The sequence below is a fragment of the Triticum aestivum genome, chromosome 7A (genome assembly GCF_018294505.1).
Source record: "Triticum aestivum cultivar Chinese Spring chromosome 7A, IWGSC CS RefSeq v2.1, whole genome shotgun sequence".
NCBI lineage: Eukaryota > Viridiplantae > Streptophyta > Magnoliopsida > Poales > Poaceae > Triticum > Triticum aestivum.
In genome coordinates, this window is record NC_057812.1 from 437075510 (window position 1) to 437097557 (window position 22048).

Genomic DNA, 22048 nt, shown 5'->3' on the forward strand with positions numbered 1-22048 from the left:
CAATTTTTACAGGAAAGTCAACTTCCTTTTGCGCACCTCACAGAATGAACCACTTAAACTGACAGCAGGCCGCCGGCCCACGTCATCGTCCTCTTTTGGGTTAAGCCCGCACGCCCGCACGCGCACCTCGGCCCTCTCGCTGCGACGGCTGGGCCTGCCTGTCATTCAATCAAACGCATTAAAGTATTTTTCCCAGGTTCCCACCCACCTTCTCCCCCGAAAGCCCAAACTGACGCAGCCGAGCAAACCCAAACCCCAACTCCCCACACGACCCTTACCGGCGATGTCGCCGTCGCCGCCGCCGCCGTCGGGTCGCCCGCGCCGTGCGGCGTCGGCGCGTCCGGGGTCGTACGACGAGTCGCTGGTCGACACCGAGCTGCAGGCCTACCTTGGGAACTCCCCGTCGCGGCGCATCCGGCGCCTGCGCCGCCTCTCCCCGGAGGAGCGCCAGCGCGAGACGGAGACAGAGGCGCTCATTTCGCTCTCCCTGGGCTTCCCCATCGACGCCCTCCTCCCCGCCGAGGAGGCCATCCTCGCGGACGCCGATGCCGCCGCCCCCAACGACTACATCGTCGTCCGCAACCACATCCTCGCCTCCTGGCGCGCCGATCCGCGGGTGCCGCTCCCCCGCGCGCGCGTGCTCGAGACCGTTGCCTCGAGCTACGATCACCTAGTCGCCGCCGCGCACGGCTTCCTCACCCGCGAGGGCCACGTTAACTTCGGCGTCTCCGCCGCCTTCCCCGCATCCTCTCCCGCCGACGCGCTCCAGGCCCCAGCCGCTTCCGTCCTCGTCATCGGTGCTGGCCTCGCTGGGCTCGCTGCCGCGCGGCAGCTTCTCCGCTTCGGCCTCCGCGTGCTCGTCCTGGAGGGCCGCGCCCGCCCTGGTGGCCGCGTTTACACCTCCCGCCTAGGCGGGGGCCAGGCCGCCGTCGAGCTCGGTGGGAGCGTCATCACTGGCATCCACGCGAACCCGCTAGGCGTGCTCGCCCGCCAGCTCGGGATTCCTCTCCACAAGGTGCGTGACCGCTGCCCACTGTACCACACTGACGGCCGGACTGTGGGCACCAGGCTAGATAGAAGTATCGATTTGGTGTTCAATACGCTTCTTGACCACGCCACCAGGCTGCGGGAGGCTCTCAAGGAAGCCGCAGAGGGAATCTCTCTGGGGGAAGGGATCGAAAGGCTGAGAAGGTTGTACAATGTGGCCAAAAGCGAGGAAGAGAGGGAGGTTCTGGACTGGCATCTGGCAAACCTTGAGTTCTCCAATGCTGGTTGCTTATCGGAGCTCTCTCTGGCGCACTGGGACCAGGACGACCAGTTTGAGATGGGTGGTGACCATTGCTTCTTGGCTGGAGGGAATTCGAGGCTGGTACACGCCTTATGTGATGGTGTACCAGTGTTGTATGAGAAGACGGTGAAGCGGATTGAGCATGGAGTAGATGGCGTGAGCATCACAGTGGAAGGAGGGCAGGTTTTTCAGGCGGACATGGCGCTCTGCACTGTTCCGCTTGGAGTGCTCAAGAGTGGGAGCATTGTGTTTGACCCAGAGTTGCCTGAAAACAAGCTTGGGGCGATTCAGAGGTTGGGGTTTGGTTTGTTGAACAAAGTGGCTATGGTGTTCCCATCTGTATTTTGGGATGAGGAAATTGACACATTTGGGTGTTTGAATAAGGAGTCGAGCAAGCGTGGGGAATTCTTTCTCTTCTACAGCTACCATACTGTCTCTGGCGGCGCAGTACTTGTTGCACTTGTGGCGGGAGAGGCTGCTTTGGAGTTTGAAAAGATTGATCCTGTTGTTACACTTCATCGAGTACTTGGTATTCTTCGAGGTAATCACCACTAAAATTAACAACCATGTTCACGGTGTCTTCACAAGTTTAGTTAATATATTCAATGAATGTTGGGAGTTAGATCATCTATTTGTAAGAACTAGATGATACCCCCACGCGTTGCTGCGGGAATTCATAGTAGTAATAATATATATGATCAACATTTATGTATTGAATAATATTTTAGTTAGAATCATGATCTAGTAGTTGCATGGACTACATAAAGTTTATTATGTTTGCATGAATAACTCATACTTCAATTGTAAAAACGGTAACATTTAAGAGAATTATGCATTATTTTTGTGATTTGTGCACTCTTGGGAGATGTGTCATTCCATTTATTACACGATCATCAGTTACAACTGGATGAGCATATGCTTGGAGTTGTTTCATGCTATTATCTACCTTGTTGTTTCACCTATGAACAATCTTAGCAAAGGTATCTGCTGCCTATTATTTTATCGTAAACGCTCTGTTCTCTCTATATATACCAACCATAGTATTGAGGCATAAAACTTACTTGAGAGGGGGGGGGGGGATCAGAACTCAGAATCGTGGACATAGTGGACTACTTGCAGTTACATATGTCAAGTATATTTGAAATCTGAAAGGTAGCAAGTGTATCTATCTCAAGAAAACATTCTAGGAACAGAAGGGAGCAAGATTCTCCCATTCTGAAATTAGTATTAGACAGTTCAGACATTTCTTCAGTTCTTAATAGGCATCCAAGCAGCCTTGAATAAATGGAGTTCAAATAAATCTGTATACAACGGAATAGGTTAGATGATATCAAAACAAAAAGCATGATGGTCAGCAGTACGTACACAAAACATCAATGTTTGCTTGATGGCCTTTACTGATCTACTACTTACATATGATGCATACATATGGAATAAAGAAAATAAATTCACTTATAAAACAGTCATCCGCGCACATGAGATGTTTCAAGTAAGGCCAGTGCATAGTGTCAGTGTGCATGCTTACATCAGAAGTAGGATGAAAACAGAGCGGAAACGGACGGAACTGGCTGCTACCACATTTGTTTTCATATTTTTTGCAGAAGCGGAAACGAATACAGAAACCCCAGAAATGATACAAAGCGGACATGGAAACAGAAGTGGGCGTTGACCAGAACATAGAACCCTTGAGTCATAGAGAAATAATAAAAAAACAAATTTAATGAAATATTACCATAGCTACAAAATAATATGATTATGTTAGCAACTTAGCGTAGTACTTTTGGACAATTTGGGCCTAAAATCATCTATTCTGCTCAGTGTGTTGTTTGGTGGTTGGGCTACAAAGCGGCCATAGGCCTATACAAAAAACGGAAATTCCATATTCACGGAAACATAAAGTTCCGTTTCCACTCTTGTTCCACCGGAAAACACCGTTCCATTTTTGTTTCCATTTCCGCATAAAAAATTCCATTTCCATTTTCGTTTTGCAAATTTCCGTTTACGTTTCCATTTTCATATTTCCTCTCCATTTCCATTTTTCCTCCGGAAAAGCGGAAAGTTTCCACTCCATTTTCATCCCTAACCAGAAGTGATTCAGTAAAGCTAGCCCGGGACTCCCTGCGGAATCAACCTCCCAGCAGCGCCTGAACTGAGACATTAGGAGAAGATGAAAATAAATCAGCACCATGGGCAAGGTGCACTGGCAGTCGTGCCAGACCGGGAGAATCATTGAAGGCAAGGGGCTCGACGATCAGAGCGGCCCACCGGCAACAGGACCACATCCCGAGATATCCCGGAAAGTCGTCGGAGATGAGGTGGGCTAGCGATTTTGCCGGAGCCGAAGAGCCGCCGGAGGCGAGCGGATAGGCGGTCAGCCAAAGGATTGTTCTCAACCGGAGATTGCTTCCCCGCCGCCACATCCCATACGGTGTCGGGGAAAGGATGTTCTGGTGGAGAGGGCTCGATCGGTGAGACTTGAAGAGAGGGGCGAGAGAACATCACGTTAGTTGTTTTTATATTGTGAGATGGATCTAGAATAAAGGACCCGGGTGGACCCAGAAAAAAGGACCCGAGTGGAAGACGATGGGCCTATGGATGATGAATACACATGGTAGTGGGTAGAAGCTGGAGAGGCCATACTTTTGTCTTCCACATACAAATAGGTGAGGCCATCAGTTTGTCTTCCACGCACAATAGATAAAAGGGCAGCCCGGTGCATGTAGCTCCTGCTTGCGCAGGGTCCGGGGAAGGGTCCAAAAAGAGGGTCCTATTGAAAAAGAAATTATCCAAAATAGAAAGAAGTTTTTTTTCTGCTTTGGGTCTATAGTACGCAGCCTTTCCCTACATTTCTGCAAGAGGCTGTTTCCAGGACTCGAACCCGTGACCTCATGGTCACAAGGGAACAACTTTACCGCTGCGCCAAGGCTCCCCTTCCTTTCACGCACAATAGACACGTGACATAAATCATCCAATCCATGCTGCAGCGGGAATAGCCAGCTAATTCCGGTAATTATTGCCCTGTTTATTGACCTCCACATGCATTCAACGGGCCAAGAGGAGTGCGCTTAGTGAGAGGAGGTCAAGGAGGAGGAATGCGCTTAGTGAGAGGAGGTCAAGGAGGACACGTCGGGGAACTATGATGATTAACCTATGGCGGGTCCCCCCTGTAAGTGGGTAACAAAATGATGTTGTGGCTGGGCTGCTGATGCGGATAGCTTGCGTGTCAAGAGAAATAAGATAGTTGGGATGAACTCTTTAGGTATTATAGATATGCGGAAAGGCATTTAAAAAACTACATGAAGTGGTTTGCGGTGTTTGGGTAAACACTAAACAAAGTGCAATGAGCAAGAGAGGCAGGATAATGCTGATGCGGATAGCTTGCGTGTCAAGAGAAATAAGATAGTTGGGATGAACTCTTTAGGTATTATAGATATGCGGAAAGGCATTTAAAAAACTACATGAAGTGGTTTGTGGTGTTTGGGTAAACACTAAACAAAGTGCAATGAGCAAGAGAGGCAGGATAATGTTGAGTGGAAGCTTTTAAATGATGTGTATATCTGCTAATCCATATGAAAAATTATGTTTGAAACATATTAATGTTGTATACCTGGTATACACTCTGTATTCCTTGGTGGAATAGGTGGTCATTTAAGATCAGGTTTAAATAGCTAGAACAAGTAGTGCATGTGATTATGTTATAATCATTGTCACCACACTATTCCATTGAAATGTCGTTTTGTCTTGATTTGAGTCGTGATTTATATAGTAATAAAATAGCTATTTTGATGTATTATACCTTTTTTTTTCTGGACTTATTAGAAGGTGCAGTCGATTGTTTAGAGTATGGATGTCATTTGTTAGTAGCCATTACCTGTTTCTTGGTAGTTTTTTTTTCTCCAATCACAGCATCTCCAATGCTCCTAGGTATAGGTGCTTATTTTTTTTTTTCACGACACGTGGCAGAGAATATGAGAAAAGTTAAGAATTGCCCCTTAAGCATTTATGCTTATATGGGTGTTTGTGAGTTGTGTGGGAGCATTTAACTACCTATAAGCACATGTGCTTACATTGGCCATTTCTGGATTAGTTTATTAGATGGATGCTTAATGATATGGTAACAAGAACAGGGGTTGTGCAATAGAAGCTTATTAGGGGGATGCATGCAAATTCTTTATATTGGAATATATGATTTGTTTACTTGTTATAATAAGCACTTAAAATGTTATTCATGATTTGTTTGCAGGTATCTATGGCCCAAAAGGCGTTACTGTGCCTGACCCCATTCAATCTGCTTGTACAAGATGGGGTAGTGATCCTCTCTGTTGCGGTTCATACTCTCACATCAGAGTTGGGTCTTCTGGAACGGACTATGACATTCTTGCTGAGAGTGTCAGTGAAGACCGGCTCTTCTTTGCTGGAGAAGCGACGAACCGTGCATACCCTGCAACGATGCATGGTGCCTTATTGAGCGGACTAAGAGAAGCTTCCAGAATTCTCCGGGCTTCACAAAGCAGAGTGGATTCCGATCATAAAAAGTATGCTCTGCAGAAAAGCCTTAGACCTCCCGATGGCATCCTTGAAGATCTTTTCACGGAGCCAGATCTTGAATTCAGCAGATTCTCATTTGTGTTCTCCTCCATGACACCCGACGATCCACAGTCTATGGGCTTGCTCAGGATTACACTTGAGAATCCCCATTTGGAAGGGGACCAAAAGGATCAGGAGCCTGCGGCCGAGAAGGAGGCTCACCAGAAAGCCTTCCACTTATATGCCGCCATCTCTCGAGAGCAGGCCAATCAGCTGCAACTGGCAGGCGATGACGATCGAGGTAGGTTAGAGTTGCTATGCAAGGATCTTAGTGTAAAGCTGATGGGCTACGACAGTACATGTGATACAGGTAGCTCTCTGATTTTAAGCATCCAAAGCGCTCAGAAAGCCAGGAAGAGGCTGCAGCGCCCCAAGGACTTCAAATTCTGACATCGTTTTGTGTTACCAGATTGCCTCCCTCCCCCCTCTTTGTAGAAGAGAAGCATTCTTAGCTAGGTTGAAGAATCTGAGGTTAGATTGTTTTGCAATTTAGTGTTGTACAAATTCAGACATTGGGGCCATCCAAGACCCTGTCGTGTTGCGCTCCTAGTTGTAAATTGCAGCATCTGGGTTCAGTAGATTAGACCTGGGATGCAAATGGCATGATGAGTGGATCCAGATAGTTTTTTTTAAGGGGTATATGCACTGCAGATAGTAATGTTTGCTTTGCCTGTTAACGTGGCTAATAATTTCAGACGGGCATCTGTCACTCTGACCATGAGCAGCCGCATGATGATTTCTGTTAGAAAATGCAGGCTACTCCCAGCTCCAGCGTCGGGCCCTCCATACGGAGTAGGACGTCGAAACTAAAAAAAAAGTAGATGGTACCACACGGATTATTGTGTGAATTTGTTGCAATATATTTCATGGAGATTGGAACATCAATATTTGGTTAATAATATGAGAACTTAAACTAAAAATAGATATGATTACTTGTACCTGATCACTAAAATATACTAGTATAGTATTAAATATAAGTAGCATATCAATTTTCTCATGCATGATTATATATTGAGGTGGATCTTTTGCCATGAATGAAGCCATGCAGCCAGATGCCTCGTCGAGTCCACCGCCTCCACCGGCGTTGGAGAAGCCACCTCCGACCCCTCCGCAACGTCGGATGTCGAGTAGAAGATCCACCGTACTATAGGCAAAATGAAGGGCGGCTGGCATAATTCTTTTAGGAGTTTTCTTATTCTATTGGTGTTTAATCAATATAGAGCATATGTTTGTTCAAAAACTAAAAGGGTGACTTCCTATTCAAGCACCCTTATTCCTCTCTAGCCAAATCTTCCCCATTGTTGACTCTGATTTTCTGCAAGTGCACATCGTTTAGTTGTATTTGTTTTTGAAGTAAGAGTATTGATTCAACAAAGAGCCTAGGAAATGGTCTTTTGCACCCTATAGAGGTTTATTGGTATATGCCTACAATTTATTTTAGATCTCAATCAAAAATGGTGAGGTGGAAATATTATAAGTATGTGTGAAAGCGAGAGCCAAAGTGGGTAAGAATTGTAACCAAGGACAAGAGAGTAATAGAAGTGATGGAAACTACAACATGGTTAAAAGTGTTCCTGGTGAGTATGGATTCACCACTGCCATGATGATAAAGATATAGATCATCCCAGAAGTAGTACTTCAAACCGCCGAAGAACTTCTTTCTTCGTTGATGCAGGTGGCATATATTTTCCATCAAGGAAGTTAGCATAACCTGCAAACCAAAGCATTTCCTCCTTGACAACACCAAGAATTTCTCCCGGAAAGAATCACTAATGGGAATAGGAGCATCAATACAACGCCCTCAATTCTCGAAAGGTGATATGCAAGAGGGTTATCTTCTCCTTTTTCTATCAATGACTTGTAAATCAAATTCTTGAAGTAATAGAACCCACCGAATCAAGCGAGGCTTTGCATCTTTCTCAGTAAGAAGGTACTTCGGAGTTTGATGATATGTGTAAACAATCACTAGAATAAAGAATAGGCTCTAGACTTATCACACGCGAAAACAACTAGTAACTCTTTTTCTGTGGTGGCATAATTTTTCTGAGCATTATCAAGAGCACGACAAGCATAATGAATAATGTTCAGCTTCTTATCATCGTGCTGTCCAAGAATAGCACCTAAGATGTAACCACTATCATCACACACAATTTCATAAGGTTGATTGGTGGCTAAATGATGGAGCCATGATTATGCTTTTTGTAGTTGTACAAAAGCTATAATGCGATCCTCATCAAAATCGAAAGGATCATCCTTCTGGAAAAGGTTACTTGACAATTTAAGTACTTCCAAAAATATATTTAATAAGCAGTCTATAAAAACCCGCATGACCAAGGAAGCTTCATGTTCCTTTCACATCTCGTGAATATGGCAGCCTCTCAGTGACTTCTAATTTTGCTTTATCCACTTCTATTCCTCTGCCAGAGATCTTGTGCCCAAGCACAATACCTTCCTTTACCATGAAATAACATTTTTCCAGTTGAGAACACGATTAGTATCCCCACTCCTCTGCAAGACATTGCTAAGGTTATGCAAACAATTAAGTGGTTTCATAGACGGAGAAATCCGGGCTCACATGCTCCCTCATGAACTTTAAAATCAAAATAAATAGTAAAAAAAAAAATCATTTTTTTGAATATTTTTGTGATAAACATCGATGAATGCTTTCACTGCGTGCAAAAATTTGTGATGAAATGACATTCGGGGAAATGTGGGCATAAAAAACAAGATCCACGTTTTGCATCGGGGGGCATTTCATGTAGCGGCATCAGATAGAAATGGACATTAGTGGCGACCCATGGAGGTGGTTTTGACCCAAAAATACAGTCGACCATGATGTATACCCAGGGGCGGTTATATTTGTTAGGTACACTCTCTGAGGTGGTTCTAGAATTTTAATCATATGTAAGAATAGGTTGAGATGGTTTAAGCGCCTTTAGTTTCTCGCACGTGCATGATGTTTCATATTCGATTCTGCACGTAGTAAGTTAGTACCTTGGGACGCAACCATTTCTCTAATCCTTCCCCCTGATTATCTTGTATCACTCCTCCTTTCATTTCCAATCCATGACCAAACCCTAGCACTGCCACCACACATCGGATCTTAAGCGTGTCACTTCAAGGGACTGAGCCCATCACACACCTCTGCCAAATCAGGCCGACGTTGCTGCTAAACTGTCGAGGGTAACCATCTACCGAGACCTCTATCAAACTGGCATGTTAGCTGCCATGGCGGTGAGGAGAGGTTAGCCCGTTGATGCTTGGAAAAGACTGCCTTGCCGCAGACCTCCACCAATGCCTCCTCCAGCAGGGTACTCGCCCCTTACCACGACGTCGACCGGGATTTTTGGCATGGTGAGGTCCTGTATTTTACTGGCATGCATGCCAATGGGTTTGGTTTAGGGTATGCTTACTTATGTTTGTAGTTGTGAACTATGATAAATCATCATCAACTTCACCATGCTAGTTTATTATTATCATATGTTTCACTAGTCGATAATTTTTTGTTTTATAGATTAGGCGTTAGAATTTGGTTCTACTTCTGCCTAAGCCTAAACTTTGTGGTAAGTTCGGTAATATTTGAGGCAACTTATAACATAGGGGGGAAAGGGTTTGGATGTGGTTCTATTCATGTCCAACAACATTTACTCAATTATCTTGAACAATTTCTTTTCAGTGCCAGTCTTAAATTTGTTCTTTGTGTCACACACATAACACACTCAACATATCAAATGCCAACGTAGAAGAAGAAATTGTCAAAGAGAGTTCATTAAAGGGTGTTAGCCCTACTTATAGATAGGTGATGAAACTCGAGACCTTGTTGACCTGCAAAATTCTTGACCACAAGCCGGATTACACATTTGCTTACAAGGAGGGGAGAGATAGAGAAAGAAGAAGAGAGTGTGTTCCACCTCTACACATGCTTCTAGAGAACTATAATAAATGCAAAGGAAAGAGAAGGAGTGTAAACTATTGTATGTATGAGTGAGTGATGTCTACTATGCAATTTTATTCTTCTAGACTTAGTTGGGCTTCCAAGCGCAGAGTTTTGTAGGGCAGTAGCAAATTTTCATCAAGCGGATGACCTAAGGTTTATCAATCCATGAGAGGTGTAGGATGAAGATGATTCTCTCTCAAACAACCCTGCAAACAAATATAGATGTTCTGTTGTGTCCCCAATACACCAAATACAATTGTGAGTTGCATATGTGCACTAGTTCAGCGAAGATGTGATGATAGGTGTGTAATATAGATGGTAGCAATAACTTTTGTAATCTGAACAAATAAAAACAACAAGTTAGCAAGTAACAAAAGTGAGTAAAAATGGTGTCTCAATGCTTGGAAACAAGGCTCAAGGTTCATACTTTCACTAGGGCAACCACTCAACATCATTAACATAATTAAATCACATGATAATCGCTCAAAGTGCAGCAAAGAATCACTCCAAAGTTTCTAATCCCTCAAAGTGCTACGATAACACCATACGATACGTATCGTTCAACCTTTAAGCCTATATTACCCCAGTGTCACCACAGGTATCCGCAAGTTAATTACTAGACAAACATCATGTAATCTAAAATCCAAAATATTCAATCCAACATAAAGAAACTTCAAAGAGCAAGACTCAATTCACCACAAAAAGGATAGAGGGATATGAACATCATAAGATCCAACTTTATTAATCAAGCTCATGATACAATAAAGATCGGAATCCATCAAGAACATGGAAGAGAGAGATCAGACACATAGCTATTTGTACATATCCTCAGCCTCGAGGATGAACTACTCGCACATCACCATGGAGGCAACAAGGTTGATGAAGAGGTCTCCATGGATGGGTACCCCCTCCGACAGAGTGCCAAAAAGGCCTTTAGTTTGCATCACTTTGGAACAGAGGCTTGCAACAGCGATAAAATTGTTTCGGGTCTCGCTCCGAGGGTTTTGGAATATATGTGAATTTATAGGCTAGGAATTAGGTCAAATGAAGCTGCAGGGGCCCCACAAGCCTGGATGGCGCAACCGGGGGGTAGGTCGCGCCCTTGGGCTTGTGGGACCCACACCCATCTTCTGGTCCTCTCCTGAAACTTCTAGGGTTTCTTTTTTTTCCATAAAAAAACCATCATAAAATTTCATGCTGTTTGAACCTTCCTGGATATGGACTTCTTGCGAAACAAAAAACATGCAAAAACAGGAATTGACATTGAGCACTAGATTAATAACTTAGTCCATAAAAATGTTATGAATGTGCATCAAAACCATATATAAATGATGTAAATATAGCATGAATACTTCATAAATTATAAATAGGTTGAAGACGTATCAGTGATCGATAATAATGGCTCTTGATGACATGACAATAACCTACAATACTACATGTTATATTATTAGTCTTGCTAGTCATATCAATTGTCACATCATGACTCTCTCTATGAAGACATCTCCAACGTATATCATCAAAAGAGACACACTATTAGTCCGCGCACTGATCCGCGGACACGGATACTGGAGTCGACCATCCAACCCTGTCACCTAAACGTTTGCCCTTGTTTTCCCTTCTTTTAAGTCGCAACACTCAAAATAATTATGGAAAATAACATAATTTATCCATAAATAACTTGCAAATATCCTTAATACAACAATAGTTCAAATGTCAATATTATATATTAGATAACCAGATGTTCAATAAGTTTTTTGATTCATTGATTCGAAATTCAACGATACTCAAGTTAGAATCGAAACAAGTCCTCCCACACACTGTTGCCCTTGAGCTTCATCCAACAATGTATGAATGTAAATGACCTCTCCTCGGTCCTGTGGCACAAAACGCTCGCACTCATTCTCCATCAGTGAGTACCCCGCCATCGTTTTACTCTAGAAAACAACAAGATGGTCAACAATAAAAGTTGAATGGCATTTGACCGAACACCCTCGGGGCGGGTGTCTGCCATGGATGGCGTCGGCAGGAAGGTTGAGGATGCCTCGCTGTAGACGAATCCTGGGTGGATGGCGTCGTAGTCCAAGGCAGACAGGCACGTGGGTGGGGGTTGCAGAGGTCCGAGGATGCATGGGAGGCAGCTGAGAGGTACAAAGGCGGTGTCAGACAAGGAGGGTGAGAATGCAAAGCAGGCGGGCAAGGTAGAGTGGAAGAAAAGTGGACCAGAAGAGCATTTGAGCGGGCCGGAGGTGTCGGATTCCAACGTGGCAGCGGTCCAGACTCCTACAAGCCCCCTTCCAGTTTGCCTCCAATTTGCGGTAATTCGGACAACCGAACTGGTGTGTGGACCGATGAGCTACTGCATTGGATGACAAATTATGCCCCGACTGCTTGCTCCGAACGGTTACGGGCATTGTGAGGGTCCACATTGAAGATGCCCTTACAAGTTCTTATTAGTTTGATTGAACTTGACAGCAGATTAAGACAAAGCAAACAACCTAACTGGAAGTCTGCAATGCTCATATGCTACCGAGCAATTGACCGAGGGAGTAAGCCAGAAGGGCCTTGTTCCGGTCGACAAGATTCATGGCGTAGAGCGGCGATGACTTGAGCCGCACCAAGCGATCCCTACAGCCCTCCACGTACGTCACGCAGCGCACGTACTCCTCCCCGAGCCTCGTGAACCGGCAACGCGCTACCATGTCGCCGGCGACGTGCTCCATGCACTGCACAGCGTAGGAGTACTCCGTCAAGCATGTGTTGTAGGCCGCCCTCTCGTCGCCAGAGAGCGACCCGTTGCGGAGCAGCTCGGCCGCGGCGGCAGCCGTGGCGCCGTAGGACTCGAGGGCGCGGTGCGCGGCGAGGAGCGCATACTCGGTGACCTCGATGTGGACGGACGGGCTAGGATCGAATCCCCCGCGGAGCGTGTCCATGCACATGTCGTGCATGAGCTTGGTGCCGCACGCCTTTCGGCAGGCCGCCTCCACTGCCAGTGACGGGACGCCGGGGCAACGCTCGCCGGCGGCGCCCAAGAAAGGGAATGCGAGAATGAGGAGGAGTATGGTCTTCATGGTCTTTGTGTTACGGGAGATGTGTTTGTGTCTGAGGCTCTGAGCTGGCCACAACGTTGTACGTTTATACTGGATTTTCTGGTTGAGAACTGGAGATGGACTGACACGTGTAGCGCGCCTACACAAATGATGACATGTATATGGACAATTGGCAGAATGCCAATCTTGCTTGTTTTCTCATTGTGCTCATTAATCTCTCGCTATTTTCCACTCCACTGATGACATATATGTGGACAATTGGCAAAATGCCAATCTTGCTTGTTTTCTCATTGTGCTCATTAATCTCTCGCCATTTTCCACTCCACTGATGACATATATATGGACAATTGGCAAAATGCCAATCTTGCTTGTTTTCTCATTGTGCTCATTAATCTCAACCATAAGAGATGTGGTACTTGACTTGTGAAGCCTATGTTTTCTTTCTATGTTTTCTTTTCTTTGTTAGCAGGGAAGGGACCCGACGATCCTAGAAACCGGCTTATATTAACAAAGAGATTTTATGCAAAACATCGTACTACAGAATTTAGTGTGGAGTATTAAGCTGATCCAATGGTTAATATGACTCGATTTGCATTTGGCCAGAGGACTTTTTTTTGAGCCACGTACCATAGAACAATTGTTCTACGGTATTTTCATTAATTAACTAAAATATGTACAAATACAAAACAAGTGAAAACCCCTTCAACCTATGGCAGTTCTATGAAACATTGCTATCAAATTATAAGTTCTGTTCTACCCAAGTACGAATCCTTTCGGCTTTGGTTTGGTTTGCTTTGATCTGAGCAGCCCATAGTCCTTCCTATAAGTAATGCATCCAACTAGGTATGTGAGGAGGAGCCGACCTGAAGATCTTGTCATTTCTGATAGACTAAATTCCCCAACATCCCGTAGTTACAGTGTCCAATGCAATATCTTGTGGCAAGTGCAGAAATGCAAACTGGAATTCATCAAATACTGATATACCTCTTTTTCTAAGTGGAATAATGTTGTTCCAGCACTATAGAGCAAAGGGGCAATTTCAGAATAGGTGCAACAATGTTTCTTCTCTGTTATCCGCACACAGGGCATTTAGATATTAAGATATATTAAAACCGAGCACCCTCCCAGCCCTCTTAAGCCATCAGTATTTTTAATCGTTCGATCGTCACTTTTAGTCGTTTTTGGCCATCGGATTTGCTCTTAATTGCATCCAAATCGCGCGTGCAGGCTTCATGACGAGCGCTAGCCTTCTCGGGCCGCTGCTCCCGTGGTTTTTTCGGCCATCGTAGATTCAGTTGGGCCTACTGGGCCTGTACTCTCTGATCCCGTCCAGAGCACGCTCGGGTCTCTTTAGCTCGCAGCCGACCCCGGGTAACCTAGGTCCGTCGCCGTCCAGAGAGAGCGCATAACCGTCTCCTCCTCGATCCTTCCCACCGCCGCCTCCATGTTGCTCTGTGTTGGTCGAATCGAAGGGGACAGTAGATGAGAGATGAGAAACAGACGATGAAGGGATGACGAGTCGAGCTCAAACAAGGCGCACAGGACGCCGTCGGCCGCCCCTTGACTTCAGCGATGTTCGACGGCCACGTATGATCTCGATCTCTTTCCCTCTCCCTCTCTCGCTTCCCCCGTTTCCCTTTCCATCTTCGATTAGGACGAGGTTACGCACCTTGAATGATCGAGCGGCAATTGCATGGGTTCATGTGTGTGCGTGCGCGTGTGTGTGATTCCCACGACAGTGGTGGTTATTTGCGATGTCGCTGCAGGTTTGGAATGGTGGGAGGCTGCGCAGTTGGTGCAGAACTATGGGGGATTTTCGGGTGTCAGCTGTCACGCTTAAAGATGGACTTTCAGTCTAACTTGTAGCGTCGGATTTTATTTGAAGGGTAAGAAATCTGATATTTTTCAGGGGCTCAAGCTTTGCTGTAGAGTTCTCAACCTACGAAAACATATTGTTACTCTTGGAGGTGGTCATCAATATTTCACTGCTTGGACCCTTGATGCCAATCTCGAAGAGTTGATCATAGATGTCATTGCATTGCAGCTGGAATGTAAGGTTGGATTCTTAGTGGAGGCAGATGAGCTACAACTAAGGCACCTTTTCTTAGACCTTCTGAGTTTGATTTTTTTTTAGATGGTTGCACATATAAATGGTTGCTTTAATCTGAGAAGTGATTGTATTTAAAAAATGATCTTAATTCTTTGTGTTCCGAGTCATGGTGTGAAACAATCCTGAACAATACTATGGACCTCAATATCGAGAATATTTATAAGTTTTATGTGATGTGTTTATTTGCTGTAGGTGTTTGGTGACGAGAGATGCGATGAACATTCTGAACACATTACTTGCGAAAAAAATTGGTTCTTATGAGGGATGAACAATTCTTTGGCATATCTGAAACTTCAATGGCAAAGTGGCACCGGAGTGTCTTATTTCTGCACCTTCAGGAGGAATATCCTGACACAGAAATGAATCTAGCTGGACATATTTGCATGCTCGAACAGCTTCGGCGGAAGGAAAAGGAAAAGCTGGCAAGCGAGCTAATGGATATTGCAAGAGAAAAAACAGAAAATAAAAGGCAGCAAGAGGAACATTAGCAAACGCCAAAAGCCAGAGTGACAGCAATCAAGTCACCAGATATGATAGTGGTCCTTTTAAAGAAACGCTGTTCTGCCTTCCCCTGCGTCTCTGAGCAGAAGCAAGCAGGAGGACAACGAGCAGCGCTCTTCTATCATGTATGTCTTCTTCACTGTAATGGTAGCAATAGCACGTTCATAGGTTGATGGTATATTTTCCTTGTATCAGTTCTTAATTTCTTTCTACACATGAGACTGAATTCGAAAAGAATCAAGTGTTGGTCCCTTACTAAATTTGTGTTTTAAATGTTAAAGCTTCATTATCTGAAGCCATGCTCACATGGTAATTCTTTTTTGAGATTTTTACAAGTTCCCTATACGAAGTACTGTATCCTAAAAAAATACAATAAAAACATATCTGTAAGCAGTGTCACCGTCCTTGCATCTCCTATGTTCAGGAGGCCTTCACCTCATCCGAGGATGTTGGCGCTCCGTGTCTATGTGTGTGTTACTTTATTTTAATATTGCAGCTGCACGATGCTCAATATCGAGGTTATCATTTGTCGTCGAGGCAACAAAATGATTATACGGATTGTTTGTTTATCCATGTTTCTATCTGCAATTTTTTATATAAGGCTATTATTTTTCATCGATTTATTTTTTGCTACCTCCATGTGAGCAGAGAGAAGGTATTCGACTTTCATGGTTCAAAGGACTGATGTTTTCACTTTTATTGTTGCACAAATGGTCTATCTCTTATGAACTAAAAGAAATTTAGGTCCAACAACCAAGCTTATTTTATAGCTGCTATAAATCAATTGAGCAGACTAGGAGGTATTCCATTAATTATCACCTGTGTGGATGCAAGGAATTCCATAATGATATTCCATATTCCACTAGAAGAGTACTTCAAGAAAACGACATTTTTGTTCTTGGAATTCTGTGCATAATAGAAGTCGCTTGCCTTAGAATGTTGTGAATTTCTGTTGTGTCCGTTTTTTGCATGATCTCTTCACATGAATGGGGATTGATGCCACAACGATATTCTTCACTATTTGTGTTCTAGCAACCATTCCTACTATTGTGTAGTAGTAGTAGTTCGATTATTTCAGAGTCCGCCATCTATGAGGTGCATACTCAATCACCAGCAGTATCATCACACAATGTTTTTTCTTACTCTTTGTGGTACATGTTACGCCTTCTTCATCCGGCAATAACATCCTAGGAGTTATGCTTATCCACGAGGTTTGCCTTTTCATCTTCAAATTTGTGTGGATTTTCCTTCCCTACAATCCCATTGTCTTGCGACAAGCAGCTCTTGGGTATTTGCTTTGTTCGTAACATAGTGTTTGTAATCATTTTTGGCTTGCTGATGATGTTTGCCGCAGTTAATTTGTTGCAGGTAGCCAGGTACAATCGCCAAGTCCTTGGGACTGGATCTGGGTTTTTCTGGTTCCAGAATTCCTTGGCGAAGAATTCCCAATGATTGCTAGCCAGGATAGCTCAGTGGAATGTCATATCCTATCCAATATCCAAATATATGTTAATATTTGCTTGGGTTCCACGCTTATGTTTTCTTAATGATTCATGCCATGCTATTGCCGGCTATTATCGTTGTTGTATGTATCCTTCAGCTTCTTTAGGTGGTAAATTCATATGTGGAAATGTAAGCACACTTTTGCCGTAGTTGTTCCCACAGTCTTAATGCATTTCCTATCTGATCAAATGGCATGTATATAGTGTGTATAAAGCCTGCAAAGGAGAAATGATTATTGACCATGTCTAGAGTATGCTTGATTGTGGGTCTTTTACAAATTTGGATAACTTTTTGCTGATAATTCAGTATGATGTTAAGAACTTCCTTGCATGAGTTCGAGAAACTGAATTTGCCATTCCATCACATGTGGACAAATATTAATGCCATATATTAGATTATATCAACATTACTTCAACCTACAAAGAATCAATACATGAATTCAAAGTTAGGCAATTAGGCTTACGAGCTATTAAGCATCTGTGTATAAATGTACTTAACGCTTGAATGCAAAAAGAGCACCATAGTAGGGACGATAATGCAGTTTTCCTTAGGCACTGTCCACGTACTTTATGTTGTTTATATATATGATACTAGGGTATTACTACTTAGTGCTTCTATGTACTATACATCCAAAATTTGATGTATGATATGTCAGATATCACTTCATTAATTCGTAATGTTGTTTTTCCGGTTCTATGTATTACTTAGTATGGCTGAGTAATGCAACAAGTACTTTATAACTTTTTGTACAATTAAAATTTTAATCACAAAATCAATACCTGTCTTTGCACACTTTATTTATGCATAATATTTAAGAATACTATTATTATTCTATCGCAAAAACAGACGGGTGCGGCAACGCGCGCCATCAATGATTTCTGCCGTTGGATCTAGATTTATGATCGTTTTTGGTCGCTGGATCAACCTACGATCGCTATAGTTTTTGCGAGTGGGCATGGGCTGCTGCTCCCGTAACAAAATTGGGCTTCTCTGGTGAATTTGGCCAACATGGGCCTTTGAACGCTTTGCCAGGTGTCGGAGTGAAGCAAGCGGCGCCGCTTCAGCCCCCCACTTCTCCCTTCTCTCACGATCTTTGCGACGGGCGTCCGCTCGCCTCCGTGATGGTATCCTCGTGCCCGAGGATTCTCCCTCCCGTTCGCCTCCTACTAATACTAATCTGGTCCATCGTCTCACTGGATTTGAGACTGCAGTATCAATGTACGCCTTCCCCTTTCCCTCTCTCTGCTCGGTTTTCTTCCCGGTTATTGCAGATCCGTGTCTCCGCCACCGGTGTTCTTCACGGATGTTGATCAAGTCCACACTGCCATCGCCGCCTCTAGGCTGCTTCCCTTTCTCCACGCCACCGCTTCCGCTCCAGGTCGCTCCGCCGCCGTTTCTGTAACGCTCCTCCCATACTGCATCCCGTCGTCGGTCCTCATCCCCATCCCCGGCGGCGCCCTAGATGGAGGTCGGCAGCAGGTATACCTATGGCGGCCGCGCCCAGCAGTATCCACGGTGGCACAGGTATCCTCCCCGTCCTCCTTCTCCTATCCTTTCTCCTCTGCATACGACCCTCGTCTGCCGCGTCCCACGTACCTCCACTGCTACGGGATCCATGGTGGCGCCCAGCGGGTTTCATGGTGGCGCGGCCACCATAGCCCAGCCCCCTCCACCGTGCCCCCCTTCCTTCCTCCCGTCCTAGCCCTTCTCCCCTTTCCTATTTGCTATAGAACAAAAGGGATGTTCATGTGTGACTGATCCACGCCATCTGCTATAGAACAAAAGGGATGTTGTGGTCACAATCTTGAATGTAATGCCCAATCCTTCTAATCACAAATAAGCTTTGTTAAATTTTTGATATATTTCTTTGTATTATGAGTTTATTCGTTCTAGAGTTGGATATTGATGAACCTCATGCCAGCACACCAGGCAAATGATTATGTTTCTTGATGATGCTTCTATATTACTAGCAACAACATTTGTAATATCTCAATCTTCTCTTTGCAGAATGCGGAGAGATACACAAACATGTAGAGGATGGAGGAAGTGACTCGGTGGTGAACTAATAGCTAGCACACAAGCATGCTTGATATTCCCTGATCTATTGTACGTGTTTGATGTGTAGGCACTGAGGCGCATGCAAAACAGGTGAGCGACGAGCCCGAGCAGCTTGCCAAAGGTGAGGGCACACATAATCTGTGCCGCAATGTCTGGCATCTCTCTAATCCAATTCGCCAAACAAACATCAAATCAATCTGCAGATTTATGATTTATGATTTATTCTCTCCCTCTCGATGTAAGCAGAGCTTTCCAATGCATTTCTTTTCTTGTATGTAAACCAGACTCACATGGCTTGGATATGCAATTGCTTGATATTGTTTTCATCCCATAGAAGCTCTTGTGGCCTAATGGGCAAGTACCACCAAATGCGATTACTTATGTGCTGCCTATGACCATGTAATTTAACTTATGCATCTAAACTTAACTTATTATTTTTTTATTCTTATAGTATATTTGATTCTATGTCTGATGGGCATTTTCCTTTTTGATTGCTTGCACAGCTAATTGAAACCCCAATGGAAAATTTCAAGGATTATATCAAGGTATATGTTCGACTCTTTATGTTCATTTTGAATTTCTCATGTTTTACGATGAAGGTTTTTATATGTAATTCTCTGATTACGCTCTGCAAACATGCACTGGTTGTCAATATGTTAGCTGTCCACACTAACAACTTACCTTAGCAATGCACTTCTATGTAATAACATCAATGCTGCTGGCCAGGTCCTTTCATCTGGACCCATCAGTTTTCTATATCTCAAGAAATCCAAACATTAAGTTTTCAAACTTGAGTAACTGAATTTCGTTTGTCCAAATGAGAATTGTGTAAGTTGTACAGACTTCCTGTGATTTCTTTACCCAACTCATCTTACAGATTTCTTTACACTAATGATGCTAGCATCACACAGGAGGTTGTTCATGTCATCAAAAAGTGCTACAGGAATCTAAAGCCCAATTGAAATCATTTTTTTACCCAAAGTGCAACTAAGCTGCAGCTTCTTTTCGGCAGCTCTACACATTTTGATACTCTCCTACCAAAGCTGGTGTACTAAGATGTTAATTAGTGAGTACTGCTAAACATGCAGTGTGTTGTATCTAAATTAGTTGCATGCCATGTTGAGTACTTGCTTTCGTGGTTCTTAATTTCAGGATTTGTTGCCTGGTTCTATTATTTTTTGGATAATACTATTGAGATGCAGCCGTGTCACTTTGCCCCTAATATTTCTACACATCTTTATTTTCTCTACCTGCGTGCTTCTATTCTGTGTGACTCAAATGTCCAAACATTGTTATCTTAGTTCTGGCCAAGGAAATTCAGATTATTGTCATCTAAGGCTATGTTCGGCAACCCTCCACTCCTCTATCACGGAGTGGAGCGGGCAGAGCATCGTCTTAGCTGCTCCATAAATTACAACTGCATACCGCTCCGCTCCGGAATGGAGTTGCGGAGACGGAGGGAGTCCGAACATGCTCTAAGTGATCTCTATGTTAGCTTCAAGGTTAGCCTTAATAGTCAATGGGAGGTTTACCCCAAATAATAAAATGTAGATGTGGAAAATGGAAATATAGTAGATCTTGTTTGTTTAGGTAAGCAATGTTATGATTTGAATACCAAAAGTATTCAAGTCCAAGGTTGTTTTGTGTGTAGGCTTACTCGAGTGTAATTATCATCTACGTTTATGAACATGATTTTCAAATTTCAGTAAGTTTGGAAAGGCTACAATGGTTGCTCAGAGTAAGTTTTGCATTGGCGTTATACTGTTAGTACATTGGCATGTAGAATATTTTGTCTTGTGATGTTGTGTATTAAATCACATTTCCTTACTCTTCTGCTATATTGCAGGGTTCAAGGCTTCCTGACAAGTGACCTTAACCATTGTTCAGGTAACTCCTGAACTGCTTGTTGCTCTTGAGTAAAGTGATGCTGAAGGATCAAGGGTGTTTCTCAATCAAGAGCTATTAGTTACCTTGACCATGGTGCATCTCTTCTGATTTCTTCAGTTAAAAGGTCATCGATTGCTGAATTGTGTCTTCAATGCTACAATGGATTATGATTTATATATCGGTAAGGCATACAAATGAATTCTGTCAGTAAATGTGGACAAATGAATTCCACAGCTACATGAGCTTTCTTAACTAGATGTTGTTACTATAATAATAATTTTATTACCAAAATAGACGGGCGCAACAACGCGCGCCATCAGTGATCTAGTAGTTATAATTATCCGGGTGCATTGCCTTTTTGTTAAGTAGATTCCTTGTGTTAGACCCTATCATGGAGTAGGATCCAGAGGAAAATCTTATGTCTCAATCTACAAGAAGTTTTCCAAATGCGAACGAACAAGGAGTGGACTGTACTAGGCCCCATCATATGTTTGTACATTTTGATGGAAGAGTATCCTCTGGTTGTTCCTTTCACCGCCCAATAATCTGTGGCATTTGAAACATGTCTCTTTAGAATGTGCTCTTGAAGGATATTATATTGTCGAAATGCTTGCTAAGATATAGGTGTGTGAAAATGCTTTGCCAAGTTTTGTGCACTAAGAATCTGTTGAAAAGCCACAGTGTTGTTGATGGAGTAAGAAATTAGCTCAGGAATTTTTATCATAAGTGGTTGGCCCCACCAGCAGTCAGACCAAAAAAGAGTTGCATTTCCCGAGTTAGCTTTGCAAATAGCAAACTCCTTGTAAATAGGAGCTTAAGCATTGACTTCCACCAAAAGGCCGCACCATTCCTGGTAAGGTGTTATGGTAGTAAATTTCCCGGAAATGGTTGACCCAAGGCGTGAGGACATTTTAGTCATTTTATATTAGGCTTACACAATAAAAGAAATTAATCAAGGCTCGCCCAATGGAGATACTCTCGACCTTTTTTGCCGACAATGATCGTCGTTATTTGGTCGAGTCCACCCTCACCCCAGCATCTCCCGCTGCGGCACCGCCATTATTGTGCCATGGCACAACCCCGTCTCATATCGTGTCGTGGCGCAATCATCGGGCTAGTCAGCATCCAAG

At 43.7% G+C, this 22048-nt stretch overlaps 2 protein-coding genes and 1 long non-coding RNA gene across 10 annotated transcripts; 2 read left to right on the forward strand and 1 right to left on the reverse strand.

The window, feature by feature from the left end:
* Window positions 1-205: 205 nt before the first annotated feature.
* LOC123147418 (lysine-specific histone demethylase 1 homolog 2) lies at window positions 206-6525 on the forward strand. The gene is made up of 2 exons (XM_044566663.1): window positions 206-1829; window positions 5532-6525. Exons 1-2 carry the CDS (start codon window positions 284-286, stop codon window positions 6263-6265), a joined length of 2280 nt encoding a protein of 759 aa, XP_044422598.1. The 5' UTR covers window positions 206-283; the 3' UTR covers window positions 6266-6525.
* Window positions 6526-12153: 5628 nt separating this feature from the next.
* On the reverse strand, window positions 12154-12923 carry LOC123152375 (uncharacterized). Its single transcript, XM_044571939.1, has one exon. It carries the CDS (start codon window positions 12878-12880, stop codon window positions 12329-12331), a length of 552 nt encoding a protein of 183 aa, XP_044427874.1. The 5' UTR covers window positions 12881-12923; the 3' UTR covers window positions 12154-12328.
* A 1275-nt stretch (window positions 12924-14198) lies between these two features.
* On the forward strand, window positions 14199-21500 carry LOC123147419 (uncharacterized). 8 transcript variants are annotated; one of them, XR_006473190.1, is made up of 4 exons: window positions 14201-19430; window positions 19535-19576; window positions 20878-20918; window positions 21036-21500. It is a non-coding gene; the product is annotated as an uncharacterized lncRNA (long non-coding RNA). The 8 variants fall into 8 exon arrangements; XR_006473191.1 differs by having other exon boundaries at window positions 14202-19152; XR_006473186.1 differs by having other exon boundaries at window positions 14204-18497; window positions 18981-19152; window positions 20878-21500.
* The last annotated feature ends 548 nt before the right edge of the window (window positions 21501-22048 follow it).

Bases quoted from the DNA above. Each gene is read 5' to 3' on its own strand.
- LOC123152375 (XM_044571939.1), bottom strand. From the start codon at position 12,880: ATGAAGACCATACTCCTCCTCATTCTCGCATTCCCTTTCTTGGGCGCC.
- LOC123147418 (XM_044566663.1), top strand. From the start codon at position 284: ATGTCGCCGTCGCCGCCGCCGCCGTCGGGTCGCCCGCGCCGTGCGGCG. The intron at 1,830-5,531 runs GTAATCACCACT...ATTTGTTTGCAG, and splicing joins AGTACTTGGTATTCTTCGAG to GTATCTATGGCCCAAAAGGC.